Consider the following 15,178-nt stretch of genomic DNA (forward strand, 5'->3'; position numbering starts at 1 on the left):
GCAATCTGGTGGAAAGTAGTAAAAATTAACACTTCCAAGGCCAAAGCCCAGATTGACACCAATATTTAATAAAATGCATGTATTATGCTTTTTTTTTTAAGTCAAAAAAACAAAAACAAAATTGCATTTTGAATGGGTTTCAATTGCACATTTTACGCGCTCAACCTTAAGAGTATAACTATTGTTTGTACACAGTGTATTTTAGCCTTACTGCAGGAGCAGTAAGGCTAAAGTAAGGCGCTCAACCTGCCCTCAACCTGCCCTGAAGGTTGAGAAATTAAGTTATTTGAAGGAAACAACAGTTTAGTTTACTGAAGGAAGGCAGTTAGATGCTCATGACTAGTACACTTTTTTTTTTTACTCAGAAAGAAGAAATGAAATGTGCTTGAAAGGAGAAAGGCTCAGAAATGTGTTGCATGGGAACTGTCTCTGCACAGAGTCCTGCTAAAAAAAACATCTATTCTACCAAAATGCATTTTTCAAGTGCCACACATTATAAGGGTGAAGTGAGGTAATTTGGGACTCTTTTGGTAGATTATTGTGAAAAATTGTATTATATTATATTAATATATATTATATATGAAGGTGTCAGAAGGGCAATACTCAAAAAACATATTTTTTTAAACAAAAGACAAGTGCAATATACCTTTCTGTGAGCTGGATCTCCCTGATGGCTGGAAAAGAAACGAAAAGCCTTTCAAGAAACAAAGAACGTATATATATACACATATTGCTGACTCAGGGTCCCTACGTGAGGTATTGTATGTCTTGTGGTAAAATAGATGTTTTTTTAGCAAGATTAATCCTGCCCTCAACCGGCCCTGAGGGTTGAGAAATTGAGATATTTGAAGGAAACAACAGTTTACTGAAGGAAGGCAGTCAGATGCTCATGTCAAGTACACAATTTTTTTACTCAGAAAGAAGAAATGAAATGTGCTTGAAAAGAGAAATGCTCAGAAATGTTTCACATGGGAACTGTCTCTACAGAGACATCTTTGACCAGAGTCCTGCTAAAAACACATCTATTTTACCACAAGACATACGATACCTCATGTAGAGACCCTGAGTCAATGCTGAGGTGGTCACTCTTACTCAATCAACAAATAACACACTGTCTCTATCTTGCAATGAAGAGGGAACTGAAATGTTCAAACAGGATGTACACACACACACACACACACACACACGTGTCAGCAATATGTGTATACGTTCTTTGTTTCTTGAAAGGCTTCACTTTCTTTTCCAGCCATCAGGGAGATCCAGCTCACAGAAAGGTATAGTGCACTTGTCTTTTGTTTAAAAATTCATTTTTTGAGTATTGCCCTTCTGACACCTTCAAGACGCAACTTTTGCAGCTCTTGGGCTTCAACCTAAGCGTTACAGAAAATGCCAGAGAGAGGAGTATGGCCCAAGGTGATTATGTGCATCTTGCCCGTTGCTGAGATAGTAGTTGGTGAGTGACCTTTCTTTCATAAAGGTGCTTTCAGAGTGTTTATTATTGTAATCCATTTATAGAGGAAGTTGGTTATTGGTTATTGTCTTTTTTTCTATCTGTGGTCTGAAGCCCATTCATTCTAACTGAATCTGTAAAAACAGAAATTATTGTTAGAATTGGAAGTTTCCGATGTGATAAAGGCTTCCTTGAGGAAAACTAACCAAATCTAAGCTGAGGTGCAAATATGGTTTAACCCTAAAACAAAAATTCTAACAAAAGGTTTCTCAGTGGTTTACAGGAGTAGCAGATGTACTTAAAAGCACACTAAAGGAATAAAGGGGACACATTGGACAAAAGCCCCACATTTTTTCCACATGCTCTCTATCACCAGAAGTGTAAATTTTTGATGGGAACCACTTCATCAAGATTGTGGATCGAGATGGCAGCCATATAAAATCTATGAGAACCAATATATCTTCCAAGCCACTCAGAAGGTCAATCTTGGTGTCAAAATATATATTTTTTGGGTCATGGAATCATTAAAAGCTATTGAGAATATCACTAGATGATTATTTGATCCAATAGATATGTTCATTTTGGCCATGTATTTACGTAATTTCTAACTCATTAATATAGGTCATATACGGTACATATATTCTGAAAACTTTATTAGCTTATTTAACTTTTTCTATTATTCACTCGTATTATTTATTACATTTACAACCACAAAGATCTGTGCAGTTCCAGTGAGCCTTCCTGCATGAGCACCTTGCACCACAGACACGTACAGTTTTCCTTCAGTAATTACAGATTTCTCCTTTTCTCATATGGCTTTGCCTAGTGTTGGTGGCTTCCTGCCTATCTTGAAAATGACACCTTCCTAGTGGTCAGATTTTGGAAAACTTTTAGTGTGTTATTAAGGACATCTAATACTACAAAAAACAGCTGAGAAACCTTTTGTTAGAATTTTTTTAGGGTTAGGCGATTTAAAAAAAAAAAATGCACCCCCCTCAAAAGAGTGATATGTCATCAAAATCACGTTATTCTACATATGAAATTTATAAAAAAAATAATTTAAAAAAGAAAGCAGAACTGAGATCCTGCAAAAAAAAATAAAAAAAAATGTCTACACTCCTCAGCATAACTTTAAAGCCATGAATGATTCAGCAGAAACCAACAGTCACGTGACAAAAAATAAATAAATCCGTTTACACAGGGCAGGGTGGAGAGGACAAGGGCGATTGTTAAACTGTAAATAGTTCAATACTTATACTTTGGAGAAAACAGACTGTATACAGATTCCATTTTTATTTTAGGTTGTTTTTAAAAAAATAAAGACATTTTGAGTTGTCCCTACCACAATTGTGCATAATGTGTTAATAGTGTTGTGTTTTTTTTTAGTAATTGTGTAATTGTTTGGGTTTTCTTATGGAATTGGTTGACAATAGGGATGTTTCCATTACAGTCCAATACCCTGAATGAGGCAGGTCTCACTCGCCGAAACACCCCTAATTTGAATATGAGCCGTCCTGAGTGGTCTTTTGACTTTTTTTTGGCCCTGTCAAAAAGCAGGGCCGTTTTTCTCCCCTGAAAAAGTCTGCTTGCTGATTGGATAGAATGCTAAGCAGGATGTGACGTAGTACTAGAAGCCACAACAACACGCACCATTTGTAAAAGCCGGCGAAGCAGCAAGTAGTCACAACCGACAAAAAACATAAGCCCCTAACATAGTGCAGTCCCGCAAATCCCCGATATATTGCTGGAAATATCTGTGCCGGCTCTTCGCCTTAGGGTGTTCATAGAGATCCCCACAACAAGCACACTGTGCACAGTAAGTGATGCCAGTTAATTCCAGTCTGTCCACCTCTGGCTGCCCTCATTGTTCCGGGACATTCTACGGCGGCAGTTAATTCCGTTGAGTGGTCTGCTCTGATTGGTCGACCCCAAAGTCTTTCATCCTTTCATCCATCTCTCACAGAAAGAGAGAACCAGGCACACACACACACACACACACACACACACACACAGACAGACAGACTTTATGTGATTACAGATACACACACACACACACAGGTAACTTTATGTAATTTCAGTTACACAGTTGCGTTCCCTCAAAATCCAGCTTGATCTTTGTCCACTTGTCTAACAGGAGCTGTGCACCAAAATGACTGCCCGAAGCAGCCCTTCATCCCCATCTACTTGGAGGTGATGGGAGCCTTGGGTCTGTTTTATGGTGCGCTCTTTTTTCTGTGCCGCCCCGATGAACTCAGCCGTTGTGGCATGGCCTTCAACATCGTGTACCTTCTCATCCGCTTCGGCTGGTTCTTCACTGGTGAGTTCAAGTGCTGGAGAGGTCGACTGATTGATGCAGTAAAGGGATAGAAAGACAAATACTTTGTCATTGTTGACTGACTGAATGAATGGCTGTTTGTTCATTGTTATTAGGTGTGTTTCCACTACAGGTACATCTCAAAAAAATTAGAATATCGTGAAAAATGTCAATATTTTTTGGGTCAATTATTTCAGAGTGTGAAACTTGTATATTATATAGATTCGTTACGCATAAAGTGGAATATTTCAAGCCTGTTTTTCTAGTAATTTTGATGATTCTGGCTTACAGATAATGAAAACACAAAACTCAATGTTTCAGAAAATTTGAATATTACATAAGATCAATAAAAAAAGGATATTTTAAACACAAATGTCATGCTTCTGAAAAGTATCCTCATTTCTATACACTCAATACTTGGTTGGGCTCCTTTAGCATGAATTACTGCAGTAATACTTGGTGGCATGGAGAAGATCAGCCTCCAGCACCATGTTGCTTTTATAGCAGCCTTCAGGTCATCTGGTGTCTCTCAGCTTCCTCTTGACAACAGCCCATAGACTCTTATGGGGTTCAGGTCAGCCCAGTTTGCTGGCCAGTCCAGCCCAGTAACACCATGGTCATTGAAGCAGCTTTTGGTACCTTTGCCAGTGTGGACAGGTGCCAAGTCCTGCTGGAAAATGAAACCAGCATCTCCAAAGAGCTTGTGGAAGCATGAAGACTCTAAATTGTCCTGCTAGATGGCTGCTATGTTGACTGTGGACTTCAGAAAACACAGTGGACTAACAGCAGCAGAGGACATGGCCCCAAACCACCACTGACTGAGGACTCACATATTGAACTTCTTCACAATAATCAAATTTTCTTGTGTTTTCTTTACCTCTAAGCCAGAATAATCAAAATTACAAGAAAAACAGGCTTGAAATATTTCACTCTATGCATAATGAATCCATATAATGTATGAGTTTCACTTTCTGAAATAATTGACAAAAAATATTGAACTTTTTCACGATATTCTAATTTTTTTTAGATGTACCTGTATAGTCGAATACCAGGAATGAGGCGGGTCTCCCTCGCTGAAACGTTCCTAATTTGAATGCGAGCCAGCCCTAGCGACTGTTTGACCGGCCATTTTCACAAGTGACAAGAATAAGCCCTTTCATCATGTTGTCCCGCAAATGTCCCGATATATTGCTGGAAAGATCTGTGCTGGCTTTTCGCCTTTGCTCTGTTTGTTTACAACAAGCACCGGACACTCTGTGCACAGTTAGTGATGCCGGTTTGTTTATGATCAGCGGAGGACACTTTGTGTACAGTTAGCATGAATGTTTGGCGTGTCTCCCGTGTTAAATCAGTCATGTATGTGATGTCACGGTTGAAACTGTCGCTAAGCGATTAAGCAACGATCGAAGACCATACCTCACCTCCGGAGTCTCGTAAATCCCTCTGGGGCCCTTTTTTTGTTATGGAGACATGCCATTTGAGAGGGTAAAAAACCCTAATGGAAACACGACAATTGTGGGAGAAAGTTGTGGAGTAATATCAACAAGCCGCTAGATGTCCCCCTATAACCTCCACATCAATCTGCAGCTCTACAACACTGAGATAAACACATCAGTTCTAACAATCCCTTGTTCTTTTCAGACTGTTTTATTGGGATTATTCTCAGGGGCTTGTGGGAGGCACATGACTTTCAAAATAAAATACAAAGGTTAGCAGAAAGAACAATAATTTACTGTACACACAGTGAGCTTCTGTTTCTCTACTGTAGGTAACTGGTGGATCTACTCAATCTATCAACCCAACTACAACCAGACGACAACAGATGTGGATCCGTACTGCAACAAGACGCTCTACCTGTTTGCCTTCTGGACCACCAACCTGGCCTACATCATAGTTCCTCCGTTAATAGTCTTTGCCATGTGCTGCCCTCGTCACCTTCCACGTGAAATCACAAGCGGTGGCAACGTATAACAATTCAGTCCCAAAAAAATGTTTTGATGATGATGAGTTACAGGTGCATCTCAATAAATTATAATATCATAGAAATGTTTATGTCACTAATTCAATTCAAAAAGTTGAAATACCACAATACATAGATGCATTACACACAGAATGAAACATTTCATGTCTTTATTTATTTAATTTATTCTAATTATAATGATTGTGGCTTACATTTAACGAAGACCTAAAATCCAGTGTCTAAAAAAATGTAATATTACAAAAGACCAATTTTTAAAAGTATGTTTAATATGGAAATGTTGGCCTCTGAAAAGTATGTCCATCTATATGACTCAAGACTTAGTTGGGGCTATTTGACTTGAACTACTGGAAATGGACTTTTCCATCATATTCTAATTTATTGCGATGCACCTGTATATAGTCACAATATAGCATGTTTTCAATAAACAAAATTGTCAAATTAATAAACATGGTAAAGTCTATTTTTGTGTACTCCTGTGTGGTTTAAATACTTGACAAATAAAAAAGTGAGTATTTTCTTATTCCATTAGGAACTTTTGGACAAAATCTAAAAAGAAGACGTAGAGGGAAAACATTTTTTCCAGCCATACTCTGACTATGTTTACAAGCATGTACACAAATGCAGAGTAATCAGATTGAGACAATAATTTGATTTGACTACACTGGACTATTGTTACTGTTGTTAATACTAATCTTGCGTGCCCACGTCGAAACTGTGGTGATTGGTAAAAATGCTTGTGAAGAATCACATTTTTCCAATTTGAAGGACAAATAGAGCAACGTCCGAATTGGAAGCATTTAACTTAAAAAACAAATTTAAAAAATGGAATACATTTTGTCTTCAATTGTCTCAGTTTGCCTGAACATGTCGTCAGAGTGAGGTCGGGGTTCTTGATGTGTTTGAAGGTCCAAAAGTTTCTAAAATATTCTACTTGGCAATATATCATCTTTACAGAAATATCACGTTGATACATAACAAGCTCTAAAATGAACAAAAGTGTCCCAAATTACCTCACTTCACCCTTATAAAGTGCGGTACTTGAAAAAACTATTTACAATCCAACACTGCAGACCAGAGGCCAGAGATGACACCTCACCTATAATTAGGGCCACGGTGCAATCGCACCGGTCCCATACAGCAATAGCTGTAGGGACCATTGCTCGGGGCGAAAATTTGTCTTCTCACTCACAATCCTCTGGTAAAGCTGTCAGAGTTATAGTTTGGGTGTAGGACGCACAGATGCGCCACCAACACACACCAACAGCCTCATTGGCTCCCATATTAAAAACGCAGGAAGATTTCTGACAAAGGGTGATGGAACAGTTATTTTAGACCGCTCTAACAAAGCTATTTTTTTCATTTTTCTGAAAAAAAAAAAACATATGTAGACGTTCAGGAAGAACTCAGGACGCTCAAAGTGAAGTCGGATCAATGATAGGTATTATGGTTTTGCCAAAAATGCTTTCTGTTCAAGGCCAGAAATTCCACTCTGCCCACCTCTGGCTGCTTTCACTGTGCCAGAAGATTCCACAGCTGTTAATTCCGTTGATTGCTCTGCTCTGATTGGTCGACCCCAATGCTTTGATGCTTTGATATGATTACAGTTACAGTTACAGATACACGCACGCACGCACACACTGGTCAGTTAATGTAATAACAGTTAAAGATACACGCACGCACACACACACTGGTCATTTAATGTAATAACAGTTAAAGATACATGCACGCACACACACACTGGTCATTTAATGTAATAACAGTAAAAGATACACGCACGCACACACACACACTGGTCATTAATGTAACAACAGTTAAAGATACACACACACACACACACGCACGCACGCGCGCGCGTAGGCGCGCACACTCCTCCGGATACAAATGTTTCACATACACACACATTTTGAGGTTAAAGGTCATAGGTTGCTGTATGAATAAATACTTGAAGAGGAATGCTTGTTGTAGGTGTGCTCCTTGTATATTATGTAGTATTATAACATTACTAGTATTAATTGTTTGAAATCTCTGAAGAATCTCATAGTGTACACACACCGGCAGAAGCCCCTGTGGCCCTTTCAGAATTTCCCCAGAGGAAATTTTCTAGTATCCTGTTACTATTATGACTAGTGCAGTGCCCGGAGGAAGCATGTATTTGTACATTACATGCCACACTACAACGTCTGCAACTCTATAAAACACTTACTGCATCTTTGATGTGATTCAAGATGACCCATTTTTAATTTTTTTTTTTAAGCAGTTCATGCTTGTGTGTATAGATTGTGTGTATAAATCGCATTGCAATCGTTTGTTCTCTATATGCTGAATATGGTCAAAATGATTGACACCAAGATTTAATAAAATGCATGTATTATGCTTTTAAAAAATCGGGGGGAAAAAAAATCTAAATTGCATTTTGAATGGGTTTCAATGGCACATTTTACACGCTCAACCTTCAGAGTGTGACTATTGTTTGTACAGTGTATTTTAGCCTTACTGCAGGAGCTGAGCTGGAAATAACAATAGCAAATAAAAATACGCAATCTTGCCAAAATTCATGCAAATGCATGAACTCAGCCAAAACTATTAACAAATGAAGAATGAAAAGCGCATAAAATGCGCTCAACCTGTCCTGAGGGTTGAGAAATGAAGTTATTTGAATGAAACAACAGTTTGATGCTCATGGCAAGTAAACATTTTTTTTTTTTACTCAGAAAGAAAAAATGAAATGTGCTTGGAAAAGAGAAATGCTCAGAAATGTTTCACATGGGAACTATCTCTACAGAGACATCTTTGACCAGAGTCCTGCTAAAAACACATTTATTTTACCACAAGACATACGATACCTCACGTAGAGACCCTGAGTCAATGCTGAGGTGGTCACTCTTACTCAATCAACAAATAACACACTGTCTCTATCTTGCAATGAAGAGGGAACTGAAATGTGTGTGTACACACACACACGCGCGTCAGCAATATGTGTATATATATATATACGCTCTTTGTTTCTTGAAAGGCTTTTAGTTTCTTTTCCAGCCATCAGGGTGTTCCAGCTCACAGAAAGATATATTGCACTTGTCTTTTGTTTAAAAATTCATTTTTTGAGTATTGCCCTTCTGACACCTTCAAGACTCAACTTTTGCAGCTCTTGGGCTTCAACCTAAGCGTTACTGAAAATGCCAGAGAGAGGAGTATGGCCCAAGCTGATTATGTGCATCTTGCCCGTTGCTGAGATAGTCGTTGGTGAGTGACCTTTCTTTCATAAAGGTGCTTTCAGAGTGTTTATTATTGTAATCCATTTATAGAGGAAGTTGGTTATTGGTTATTGTCTTTTTTTCTATCTGTGGTCTGAAGCCCATTCATTCTAACTGAATCTGTAAAAACAGAAATTATTGTTAGAATTGGAAGTTTCCGATGTGAAAAAGGCTTCCCTGAGGAAAACTAACCAAATCTAAGCTGAGGTGCAAATATGGTTTAACCCTAAAAAAACAACAAAAGGTTTCTCAGTGGTTTACAGGAGTAGCAGATGTACTTAAAAACATACTAAAAGTTTACCAATTTTTGACTCCAAGAAATGCCACATTTTCAAAATTGCCAGGTCTTTAAAATGACCATTACTCCTTTTAGTCAGGCAGCTGAGCTAAATAAAGGGCACACGTCGGACAAAAGCCCCACATTTTTTCCACATGCTCTCTATCACCAGTAGTTTAAATTTCTGATGGGAGACACTTCATTAAGATTGTGGATCGGAGATGGCAGCCATATAAAATCTATGAGAACCAATATATCTTCCAAGCCACTCAGAAGCCAAGCCACTTGGTGTCAAAATATAATTTTCATCAACTCATCAACTCATTAATATAGGTCATATATGGTACATTTATTCTGAAAACTTTATTAGCTTCACTCATATTATTTATTTCATTTACAACCACAAAGATCTGTGCAGTTCCAGTGAGCCTTCCTGCATGAGCACCTTGCACCACAGACACGTACAGTTTTCCTTCAGTAATTACAGGTTTCTCCTTTCTCATATGGTTTTGCCTAGTGTTGGTGGCTTCCTGCCTATCTTGAAAATGACACCTTCTTAGTGGTCAGATTTTGGCAAACTTTTATTATGTTATTAAGGACATCTAATACTACAAAAAACAGCTGAGAAACCTTTTGTTAGAATTTTTTTAGGGTTAGGCGATTTTTTTTTTCATATATGCATCCCCTTAAAAGAGTGATATGTCATCAAAATGACGTTATTCTACATATAGCAGTTATAAAAAATAAATTTTAAAAACAAAGCAGTCCTAACGAGATCCTGCAAAAAAAAAAAAAAAAATGTCTACACTCCTCAGCATAATTTAAAGCCATGAATGATTCAGCAGAGACCAACAGACACGTGACAAAAAAAAAAAAAAAAACAGTTTACACAGAGCAGAGGGGAGAGGACAAGGGCAATTGTTAAACTGTAAATAGTTCAATACTTGTACATAAGACAGTACTAACATGTGGAGCTCCCATTTATTCCCAATATGTATATCTAGTGGATACTTAAAAAAAACCATATACTGTATACAGATTCCATTTTTATTTTAGATTGTTTTTAAAAAAAATAAAGACATTTTGAGTTGTCCCTACCACAATTGTGCATAATGTGTTAATAGTGTTTTTTTTTAGTAATTGTTTGGGTTTTCTTATGGGGTTGGTTGACAATAGGGATGTTTCCATTCCAGTCCAATACCCTGAATGAGGCAGGTCTCACTCGCCAAAACGCCCCTAATTTGAATATGAGCCGTCCTGAGTGGTCTTTTGACCGGACTTTTTTTGGTCCTGTCGAAGAGCAGGGACATTTTTCTCCCCTGAAAAAAAAAGCCTGGTTGTTGATTGGATAGAACGCTAAGAAGGATGTGATGTAGTACTAGAAGCCACAACAACATGCACCATTTGTAAAAAGCCGGCGAAGTAGCGAGTAGTCACAAGCGACAACAAACATAAGCCCCACAACAAGCACACTCTGTGCACAGTAAGCGATGCCAGTTAATTCCAGTCTGTCCACCTCTGGACAGCCCTCATTGTTCCGGAACATTCTACAGCGGCAGTTAATTCAGTTGATTGGTTTGCTCTGATTGGTCGACCCCAAAGCCTTTCATCCTTTCATCCATCTCTCACAGAAAGAGAGAACCAGGCACACACACACACACACACCCACACACACATACACACACACACACACACACACACACAGACAGACAGACACGCACACACACACAGCTAACTTGATTTAACTGTTGAGCTAACTGTGATTTTAGTTACACACACACGTGCGCACACTCCTCCAGATACACATGTTTCACACACACACACACACACACATTTTGAGGTTGAAAGGGCATAGCTTGCTGTATAAATAAATACTTGAAAAGGAATGCTTGTTGTAGGTGTGCTCCTTGTATATAATATAGTATCATAACATTACTAGAATTAATTGTTTGAAAACTCTGAAGAATCTCATTATAGTGTACACACACTGGCAGTAGCCCCCGTGGCCCTTTCAGAATTTCCCCAGAGGAAATTTTCCAGTTATTTTTTCTCCTACTGGGCCCCAATCCTCTTCCATACTAAGTGACTCATGACAAAAAAAAATTTAGTTTAGGGGGCTTCCACAACACAAATAAATGGTAAATTAGTGTTGAAAACAGCTAAAGTTTATCTTTAGGTAGTTTAAAGGTTGGATAAAATAATCAAATACAAAACTGTCAGTATCACATATATTGAGCTTGTTCCAGTTCTTTGTCAAAGCTATATGATGTTTAAACTGAGTGAAACCCAAGTGAAACCATGGTGTTTATGGTGGCTCGTTCCCTCAAAATCCAGCTTGACCTTTGTCCACTTGTCTAACAGGAGCTGTGCACCAAAATGACTGTCCGAAGCAGCCCTTCATCCCCATCTACTTGGAGGTGATGGGAGCCTTGGGTCTGTTGTACATTGCGCTCTCCTTTCTGTGCCGCCCCGATGACCTCAGCCGTTGTGGCATGGCCTTCAACATCATGCACCTTCTCATCCGCTTCAGCTGGTTCTTCACTGGTGAGTTCAAGTCCTGGAGAGGTCGACTGATCGATGCAGTAAAGGGAAAGAAAGACAAATACCTTGTCATTGTTGACTGACTGAATGGCTGTTTGTTCATTGTTATTAGGTGCATTTCCACTACAGGTACATCTCAAAAAATTAGAATATCGTGAAAAATGTCAATATTTTTTGGGTTAATTATTTCAGAAAGTGAAACTTGTATATTATATAGATTCATTGCACATAGAGTGAAATATTTAAGCCTGTATTTCTAGTAATTTTGATGATTCTGGCTTACAGATAATAAAAACACAAAACTCAGTGTCTCAGAAAATTTGAATATTCACTCAATACACTCAAACACTCAATACTGCCCATAGACTCCTATGGAGCTGAAACCAGCATCTCCAAAGAGCTTGTGGAAGCATGAAGAGCTCTAAAATGTCCTGCTAGATGGCTGCTATGTTGACTAGACTTCAGAAAACTCAGTGGACCAACACCAGCAGAGGACATGGCCCCAAACCACCACTGACCCAGGACTCACATATTGAACTTTTTCACAATATTCTGATTTTCTGAGACACTGAGTTTTGGGGTTCCAGAATCATCAAAATTACAAGAAATACAGGCTTGAATTATTACACTCTATGTGTAATGAATCTATATAATGTATGAGTTTCACTTTCTGAAATGTTTGATAAAAATATTCAAATTTTTTGAGATGTCTCCCCTGCCGAAACTGAATTTGAATGCGAGCCAGCCCTAGCGGCTGTTTGACCGGCCGTTTTTTGGCCCTGATGAAGAGCAGGGGCATTTCTCTCCCCTGAAAAAAAACCTGGTTGCTGATGGGATAGAATATGCTAAGCAGGATGTGACGTAGTACTCGACGCCACAACAAGTGCCAATTTGTAAAAGCCGGCGAAGTAGCGAGTAGTCACAAGCGTCAAGAATAAGCCCTCTCATCATGCAGACCCACAAGCACCGGACACTCTGTGCACAGTTAGCGATGCTGGTTTGGCGCATCTCCCGTGTTAAATCTGTCGTGTATGTGATGTCACGGTTGAAACTGTCGCTAAGTGATTATGCAACGATCGAAGATCATACGTCACCTCCGGAGTAAATTCCCTCAGGGCCCTTTTTTTGTTATGGAGACATGCTGAGTGAGCGGACATTTGAGAGAAGGGATGGGTACTTTTACAGGTACCGACCGAATTCCGTCAGTACTACCAAGTACCGATTCATGTAAAACCAAACGGTTTATTGTTTATATATGGTTTATATTTAACGCTATTGTTTTGATATAAATAAGTTATAAGTTGTTTTGATATAAGTTTATATTTTGAGAAATAAATATGTTGAATTGAAAAATGTAGGTTTTATTATTAAACAAATTAACATTTACTACCACATAAACAAACGCAAAAGTACCGAAAATTGGTACCATTGAGTACCGATACAGATTCCCAGGTACAGGGTATCGGTACCGTATCGGTTCAAATGTGAAAGGTACCCATCCCTATTTGAGAGGGTAAAACACCCTAATGGAAACATGACAATTGTGAGAGAGAGTGGTGGAGTAATATCAACAAGCCACTAGATGTCCCCCTATAACCTCCACATCAATCTGCAGCACTACAACACTGAGATAAACACACAGTTCTAACAATCCCTTGTTCTTTTCAGACTGTTTTATTCAGATTATTCTCAGAGGCTTGTGGAAGGCACATGACTTTCAAAATAAAATACAAAGGTTAGCAGAAAGAACAATAATTTACTGTACACACACAATGAGCTTCTGTTTCTCTACTGTAGGTAACTGGTGGATCTACTCAATCTATCAACCCAACTACAACCAGACGACAACAGATGTGGATCCGTACTGCAACAAGACGCTCTACCTGTTTGCCTTCTGGACCACCAACCTGGCCTACATCATAGTTCCTCCATTAATAGTCTTTGCCCTCTGTCGTTACTTCCACGTGAAATGACAAGCGGTGGCAACAAATAACAATTCAGTCCCAAAAAAATGTTTTGGGGGGGTTGGGGCATCATTGTCAGGCTTGACAAGATTGCCAAAATCTTCTATATCATTATGGGTAATTTCATATCTAAATAATGATTTACAGGTGCATCTCAATAAATTAGAATATTATAGAAATATTTATGTCACTAATTAAATTGAAAAGGTTGAAATACCACAATGCATAGATGCATATAATTCTAATTATAATGATTATGGCTTACATTTAATGAAGACCTAAAATCCAGTGTCTAAAAAAAATTAATATTACAAAAGACCAATTTTTAAAAGTATGTTTAATATGGAAATGTTGGCCTCTGAACAGTATGTCCATCTATACGCACTCAATACTTGGTTGGGGCTATTTGACTTGAACTACTGGAAATAGACCTTTCTATCATATTCTAATTTATTGTGATGCACCTGTATAAAGTCACAATATAGAATGTTTTCAATAAACAAATTAATTCAAATCAATAAACATGGTAAAGACTATTTTTGTGTACTCCTGTGTGGTTTAAATACTTGACAAATAAAAAAGTGAGTATTTTTTTTATTGTTTTTTCCCTCTACGTCTTCTCCTTTTTCCAACAGTTCCTAATGGAATATTTCCAGCCATACTCTTACTATGTTTACAAGCACTTCTGGGACACAGTTGAACATGGGCTGGACTTTAGAAAGCGTCCACTAATGTTATTACCCTTTATTCACCATAATAGGCTTCAATAAATAAATAATTCAGTAAGTCATTTTTTATTAGATATTTTAGACCAGAACAACTTGACACAGTGCTGAGCTTCATCTCAAATTAATCTTCAGGTTCACAGCTTTCCGATGATGTTCACTACTTCTATGTGGCATTTATTGTTGACCTGCTGTCTCCCCCTAAACATCCACTGCCCCCCCTTTGAATGGAAACAGGATATACATGAGAAAGTTACACATTTATTACCAACCGACAAGTAAACGTGGGGGTTCTCTTTGACTCAGAAAGCATGTGAGAAATGCTTGAAAAGAGAAATGCTCAGAAATATGTTACATGGGAACTGTCTCTGTAGAGACATCTTCGACCAGATTCCTGCTTAAAAAACCCATCTATCCATTTCTTTAAGTACCTGCAGGTCAGAAGCCACATGAGTAGATTTTTAGAAGAGGGGACATCAGAGCATGAACTGATTAAATATAGGACGCAAAATAGAAATAAAAACAAAGGAAACCTGTCAATAACGTATAAGATCTTGCAGAAGTATAATGAGGTAGAGAGTAACATAAAAGAGAAGTGGGAAAAAGATTTAAAAATCAACATAACAGCAGAAGAGTGGAGAAGAGCATTAGGTGAAAACTTCAGAATCCCACAGT

General features: G+C 38.2%; 2 protein-coding genes across 2 annotated transcripts; both read left to right on the plus strand.

Moving 5' to 3' along the window:
* The first annotated feature begins 1,252 nt into the window (after positions 1-1,252).
* On the plus strand, positions 1,253-6,138 carry LOC131990016 (transmembrane protein 272-like). Its single transcript, XM_059355399.1, has 4 exons — positions 1,253-1,274; positions 1,356-1,453; positions 3,585-3,767; positions 5,533-6,138. Exons 2-4 carry the CDS (start codon positions 1,387-1,389, stop codon positions 5,733-5,735), a joined length of 453 nt encoding a protein of 150 aa, XP_059211382.1. The 5' UTR covers positions 1,253-1,274; positions 1,356-1,386; the 3' UTR covers positions 5,736-6,138.
* Positions 6,139-8,846: 2,708 nt separating this feature from the next.
* On the plus strand, positions 8,847-14,236 carry LOC131990081 (transmembrane protein 272-like). The gene is made up of 3 exons (XM_059355477.1): positions 8,847-8,985; positions 11,635-11,817; positions 13,612-14,236. Exons 1-3 carry the CDS (start codon positions 8,919-8,921, stop codon positions 13,785-13,787), a joined length of 426 nt encoding a protein of 141 aa, XP_059211460.1. The 5' UTR covers positions 8,847-8,918; the 3' UTR covers positions 13,788-14,236.
* The last annotated feature ends 942 nt before the right edge of the window (positions 14,237-15,178 follow it).

The sequence above is a fragment of the Centropristis striata genome, chromosome 17, assembly GCF_030273125.1.
Source record: "Centropristis striata isolate RG_2023a ecotype Rhode Island chromosome 17, C.striata_1.0, whole genome shotgun sequence".
Classification (NCBI taxonomy): Eukaryota; Metazoa; Chordata; class Actinopteri; order Perciformes; family Serranidae; genus Centropristis; species Centropristis striata.